The 7,071-nt window shown below is 40.5% G+C and overlaps 1 protein-coding gene across 1 annotated transcript in view; it reads left to right on the top strand.

The window, feature by feature from the left end:
* Positions 1–4,428, top strand: part of SMIM28 (small integral membrane protein 28) — an 11,241-nt gene extending 6,813 nt beyond the window's left edge. Inside the window, exon 3 of the mRNA XM_040448629.1 lies at positions 4,042–4,428. Coding sequence (XP_040304563.1) covers positions 4,042–4,428 — 387 coding nt within the window. The remainder of the gene's footprint in view (positions 1–4,041) is intronic.
* The last annotated feature ends 2,643 nt before the right edge of the window (positions 4,429–7,071 follow it).

The raw sequence follows: 7,071 nt of genomic DNA, 5'->3' as shown, positions 1-7,071 counted from the left end.
TCAGGAGGGAAGCGAGGGATACTGCGGTCCCCAGAACAAAAGAGGGAAACCAACCTATTTTCTTCTCGTCTGGAACATCAGCTGAGGAGACTGGTGTCTAAGTCCTCCCAAACTACCTCTTCCAGAAAGAAATTTTAGATGTATTTTATACATACTCACGTATATATTTATATTTACATTTTACGTTTATAATTGCATATATACTTATGCTTGTGTATCCTTCAACAGTTACACATTTTGACTGAATATTTTGAGAGACGTTCCCTGAATAACAAAATTCTTGCATCAATAGACACGTCAGAGAAATATTAAAAGAAACAACTTTGAGGGAAGTTAACAAACTAGAACATTTGACTAAAAAAGCAGACATCCGTGGGGCGCCTGGGAGGCTCAGCCAGTAAAGCGTCTGACTTTGGCTCAGGTCATGAGCTCAAGGGTCCCTGACTTTGAGCCCTGTGTTGGGCTCCGAGCTGACAGCTCGGAGCCTGGAACCTGCTTGGGATTCTGTGTCTCCCTCTCTCTCTGCCCCTCCCCCTCTCACACTCTCTCTCTCCCTCTCTGTCAAAAATGAATAAACATTAAAAAAAAATTGTTTTAAAGTAGGCACCCTTTTTGCATTAAAAAAAAATCCAAAACAATTTGAACCAATACACCAAGAATTAGTGAAAGAGAAAATTAAGGATATCATAAATTTGTTCCGTATCTCTGTGCTTCTCTTAGCTAGAAAAGGAGTTCTATATGTCAAGAAATTGTCCTAATTTGCCATCTTAGATAAATCTTTTAGTGCCACTTTATATTTGGATACATTTGACTCAACCAGTGGAAGCACTGATTACAGGAAGGGACTATGTCCTTTCCCTTTCCAAAATTCTGCAACTAATTGCAAACTAATTGTAAAAAAATGCAACGAGTATTGAAAATACCATAAATGGCATAGTTGTAAACAATAGTGTCTATCACACAAAACCTTTTAAATAGAACATTAAGTATCTTTATATTCTATACATATTGAACTTAGAGAGTGTAATAGAGTATTTAAAATTTGATGGCCCCAACTGTTTAGAAACTATTATCATTCATATAATTGATGGAGAATGAAGAAAATCGAGTTATGTAAGAACAGTCCAAGTTTATCAAGGTTGAAGAGTAATTGTTTTAAGCACCAAAAGTGATAACAGTTTTAACATTTTTATTGATTCGTCTAGAGAAAAAAAAATCTCAACATAGTTAAATTGCTTTTGACTCCAACTTGTTTTTTACTCGTGGTAGTAAATTTATATTTATGAGTTCATCTATTCTTATAGCTTTTGTAATCAAAGTCGTATTATATCACAACAGATTTTAAGTTAGCAGTTTTGATAAATTAGATTATGCGTAAGAAAAAAGAACCCATAATTTAGAAATATAACAATCACATACATAAAATATATTACTAAAATATTTTTTTCTGAAAAGATACAACCATTATAATATAAACATAGTAATGCTAGGTTTTTTAATGTTCACTATATTTTCTAACCTTAGCAATACATTTCTAGACTTCTGTTTATCTTTAGTATTTTATTTTCTAGTAAATTTGACCATGTGAGTCCCTGAGATATAAATAAATATTTATTATTCACCAAGTGCTTTACACACATTGATTCATTAAATTCTCATGCCAACCGTCCAAAAAAGATGTTACCATTTCCACTTCACAGAGAAGGCAACCCAGACCCATAGGGGACAAATAAATGGTCCAAGGTCACTCAGGTATTAGAAAGTCCTACTAGAGTTCAAAGCCAGGGCTATCACACTCCAAAACAAAAACAAAAACAAAACTTTTAATTTTTATGCACTTTAACCTAAAATACCTGAACTTACATCTTACCAAGAACAAACTATCTGGCAATATAAATATTAAATAAACTATCTAATTTTGTACCAAAATAACACACATAATTGTAAATTCTTTACGATACAAAAAAGATTATACAACACTAGATGAGCCAGCGTCTTAAGAGGTCATGGTCAGCAAAATAGTTGTTCTCACCCCCAAAATCAAGGAAAGACCCTCAACTCTCATAGTTTTATTATCATCAAAAGACATGGGGTATCAGAATGGATAAAAACACAAGATTCATTTATATGTGACCTACAAGAGACTCATTTTAGACATAAAGACACCTGCAGATCGAAAGTGAGGGCCGGGAGGGGCACCTGGGTGGCTCAGTCAGTTAAGCATTGACTTCAGCTCAGGTCATGATCTCGTGGTTCCTGAGTTTGAGCCCCACATCAGGCTCTGTGCTAAAAGCTCAGAGCCTGGAGCTTGCTTCAGATTCTGTGTCTCCTTCTCTCTCTGCCCCTTCCCCACTCATATTCTCTCTCTCTCAAAAATAAACAAACATAGAAAGAAAGAAAAAAAAGAAAGAAAGAAAGAGGATAGAGAACCATCCATCATGCTAACGGACGTTATAATTTGTTTTAAATAAGAAGATAGAGAGTTTAGTATTTTGCTTGTTTGTTTGAAACACAATATAAGGCTTTAATTTTTTTTCTTCTGTAATAGTGGATACAAACATTACATTTGGTCCTGTATGAGTTTTATAACAGAGAGGTTTTTTTTGTTTTTTTTTTTAATACCTCACTACTTCTTAGCAGCTTTACTGAAAGCAGTGTGTATGCAATTTGGAACAGTATTTTTTATATTGCTTTTGTACCTTGCTGTTGAAGCATCATTTCATGGCTCTTATTTACTCCCTCAAGAACCATCATTACCTTGTGAGCTAATAGTGTAAAAGCAATACCTTCTAGGTTGCTTAAGAATTTATCTGCAATTTTTTTTTAACCAGTGAACTTTCAAGAATATTTAATTTCATGTTTCCACTGAAGTTTGGCTGTGAGACGGGAAGCCCTGCAGAGGATTACTATCATAATAGCAAAGCACCAAATATGCTTACACTTCAAAGATTTTACTCTAAGAAAATAACCAGACAATTAGTGTTTATACCAGACAGAGCTCACAAATAACTGCTATCTCAACGTACAGACACTGCAGAAATCCTCTCATGTCTAGCTTAATAACATCCTAGAGTAGGTAGGGTATTTAGGGGGTGGGGAGGTTGTTTGTTTTCTATAGGATCATAAGATTCATTAGACTTAATTGCTCAATTCAGGCTTTTTTCCCCTTTGAACAGATATAAACCAGCATGTTGCATGAATTTCAGCATGTGGCAGGAATTTGGCTGCAAATTAGTTGCTACACAGTCACTTAGAGAAATTTTAGGCTACAATATGATATAATTCTTTTTCTTTAAAGAATTCAAAGTTTCCATATTGATGCTACAAATATCGCAAAAACAAATGGAAGGAATTTTAAAATCTCATGCATCATAAACATTAGCTATTAACTCAGATTTCAAATAGTCTTTTTTAATGTTTTTTTATTTACTTTTGAGAGAGAGAGAGAGAGTGAAAGAGAGAGAGAGCGTGAGCAGAGGAAGGGGCAGAGAAAGAGGGAGACACAGAATTCCAAGCAGGCTCCAGGCACAGAGCCCCACGTGGGGTTCGAACCCTGGAACCACCAGATCATGACCTGAGCTGAAGTCAGATGCGTAAAGGCCTGAGACAGCCAGCCAGCCACCCCCTCAAATATTCTTTATTCGTGACATGAACACATAACGACGTCAGAATTCAGGCCAGCATTAAAGAATTTAAGTTCCATATGGTCCTTTGTGTGGCAATACATCATTGGGCTAGTTCTAAATTAAGTAAGTGCATAAATAGTTAAGAGCAGCCATTCAAAGAATGAGGGGTGGACCTACCGACTAAAACCTACTCTCCTACTGTAATATGAAATACCGTAGGATACCATCAACGTATATTTTTGACATCCGCATTCCTACTTCATCATACAAATTTGCTTTATTTCCTGCGGGCTCCAGCTCATTGGCATAAAGACATGACGACAGTGATTCTGAGAGTGGGGATGCTGCTGAGAATAAAAAGGAAAGAGAGTCTCCTTTCCTCTCCTCCTAACCCAGCTCTGTTCCCTCACTGCAGGGCACCCAGAAGGTAAGTTCCGCGAAAGACGACGTGGAGCCCTTCCTGTGCATCCTTCTTCCAGCGACCATCCTGCTCTTCCTGGCCTTTCTGCTGCTGTTCCTGTACCGCCACTGCAAGGCCGCTAGGCCCCGGGGGCAGGTGTTCAGCATCGACCTCCCAGAGCACCCCCCCTCGGCGGGAGAGGTCACGGACTTCCGGCCCGGCCTCCCCTGGAGCGGCGAGCCTGGCTTCCCTTACTCCCCGCTGCCCCGGGAGGCGGCCCTCCTCCCAGCGTGCTCACCACCCTCCTACGAAGAGGCCACCAGGACCCGCCCTGGGGCAGGGACTCTGGATGCAGGCCTGCGGCGTCAGGAGGGGTCACCTGGCCCGGAGGAGCAACTATAAACTGCTCTCGGGAACTATTTCAAGCTAACAGAGAGCGCCCCCCACCCTGCCACTCCCCGGGGAAGGGAGCGGTAGGGGGGTTCCAGACCTTCCCTGCGCTTCCCTGGCAGGCTCCGGCATGAATCAGGCGCTTCAGGCTGGGGGTGAAGCCTGACAAATGTCAATCTGGTTAGCCATTGTCACGCTCCGTAGGGAAAATTTCTCCTAAACATGTAACAGCCCTGAGAAAAATAGGAAAGTGCTACAGGAGTTGAGAAAAAACTAGGATTATTAGTCAGCCTAGGAAGTAGGTCTGAAGGAAAAGAAAAACATCGATCAGCCACAGGAGCCTGCTTTTGCCACCAAATAAAATGTGTCTGCCTACACACGTTTTTCAGGGTTTTATGGTCTCACTAGTGAGTTCTAGAAGGAAAACCTCTCTAGAGCTGCAGGGGCCAATTGTGTAAACAATGGTAAAGTAGGTTTCAGTATTAAGAATGAAAGTGGAGACATTTGCAAACACTTTAGTTAAAAAAGATAATAATAATAAAGCTCCCTGGAATTCTCTCCTGCCCGGTGTAGCTCTTGCTTACTTGTGTTCTGATCTGTCTCCTAGCGCAGGAAAAGGAGGAGGCTGTTATGTGGGAACGTCTCACACTAGAACGTCGTGGTTGTCAGCGCTGTGGCAGGACAGGACAGAGTTGCTGCTTTCACACATCATCTTAGGGACAGTATGGCTGAATACGGCCTTCCCCAAATAGAGTAAGAGAGTAGATATTGGTTTAACGTTGGAAAGTAAAGGTCCAAATTTTGGGTCCCATGGTAAGAAGACATAGATTAGCTCTAACAGGGACCTCGTGAATCATACGGTCCAAACTCTTGCCTTACAGATATCAAAACTAGAACGCGGGGAGGTTAGGAAACGTGTCTGGGGTTAAAGACCTCATAAAAGAGCTTGGGTGAGAAGCCTCTGTGCCCTGGGCTAGCGCACCCGATTTTCTAGGACAATTGCTAATGTGGAATTTCGGGTCGTGCTCTTGGCTGGGCACGAAGGCTCCCAACAGGAGAAGCCCAGCTGAGTTTGGAATGGATATAGATCTCCCTCCAGGATTTTCAAATGGGGAGGTAGAGGTGGGTCATGTACCACTTGGGATGCTTATCAGAATACCCTTGGAGGTGGTGGAGGTCACAGGAGGGCGACATCGATGATTCTAGAACTCTTAATTTGACACAATAATTTTCTTGGTACCACTATTTTTTGTTGCTTTCACAATACAAAAGCCAGGCAACACTCCAGTGGTTAAAAATGAACAAAATGATTTTTTTTTTTTACTTTTTTTTACGTGAACATTTTGGTGCTATATATGCAATGTGGTGTGGTTTTAGGAGGATGACAAAGGAAACCCGAACAGGATGCATTTCTTTCTAAGTATAACCTGATGGAAATTATAATAGCATCTCTGAGGACTGATGTAAAATATAAGCGATTTGAGTGAAGATCAATAAAATTTCTCTCAGGAAAATTATACTGCACGATGCCCTGATGGTCTTTAAGGGAAGTAAATAAAACAAATGGAAAAGAGAAGCCCAGGAGACAGCCTTCTTCAGATTTTTGTTTGTTTGTTTGTTTTACGGTGATCTCAGTTCCTCTACCAGGGACTGATTTGGTCTTTAGGACAAAGGGGAGATCTATGCAGGGGAGGGCTGTTCTAGAAAAGGTTGCCTCCTCTAAAAATAAAAATAATAATAATAATAATACAGGGAAGGAAACACTCCGCCTCTTTGCTGGGTGTTGATGTGTCTGCATGTGATGGCTGGAGCTATGATAGCCATCCTGTAACCATGAGGCAAGATATCAGCCATGACTGGTACTGAGGATAGTAGAGTAGAAAGAAGGGTTGACGACATTGTAGAGGAGCCGAATTAGCCTTTCAACGGTCTATATTTTAATGAGAGAATGTCTTTCCTACTCTTTTAAGTCATTTAGACCAGGTTGGTACTGGTAGACAAAAACATCCGAACTGCTCCAATTTCTAAGGCTATATTAAGGAAATGTATGGCCATGTTTCAAAAGGTCCTGATAAGACCTATTTAAAAGAAGTAGTCAATGATAGGATTCCCTTACAACGTGATCAGTGATCTGAGAAAGAAAGATTTTCTCTTATGGAACCAAACTGAAGCAATAAACTATTAACCAGAGGTTGCCTAACTACAGCCCATAAGCCACATCCTGCTTGCAACCTGTTACCGTATGTCTTGGAGACAAGAATGGTTTTTACATTTTTATTCTTTTTTAATTTTTTAATGTTTATTTATTTTTGAGGGAGGGAGAGAGAGAGAGACAGAGACAGAGACAGAGAGCACGAGCAGGGAAGGGGCAGAGAGAGAGGGAGACCCAGAATCCGAAGCAGGCTCCAGGCTCTGGGCTGTCGGCACAGACCCCAATGCAGGTTTCCAACTCACGAGCTGCTAGATCATGACCTGAGCCCAAGTCGAACGCCTAACTGACTGAGCCACCCAGGCACCCCAACATTTTGAAATAGTTGAAAAAAAAAAACAGCAAAAGAAGAAGGATTTTGTGACACATGACGTTATATGAGTTCAAATTTTGGTGTCTAGAAATACAATTACTGGAACACAAGCTATTGCCACTTGCCTGTGGCT

This window comes from Herpailurus yagouaroundi, unplaced genomic scaffold (assembly GCF_014898765.1).
Source record: "Herpailurus yagouaroundi ecotype Mexico unplaced genomic scaffold, PumYag 198, whole genome shotgun sequence".
Classification (NCBI taxonomy): Eukaryota; Metazoa; Chordata; class Mammalia; order Carnivora; family Felidae; genus Herpailurus; species Herpailurus yagouaroundi.
The sequence above is the reverse complement of the archived record's forward strand: the minus strand, read 5'-3'. Positions and strand labels throughout refer to the sequence as shown.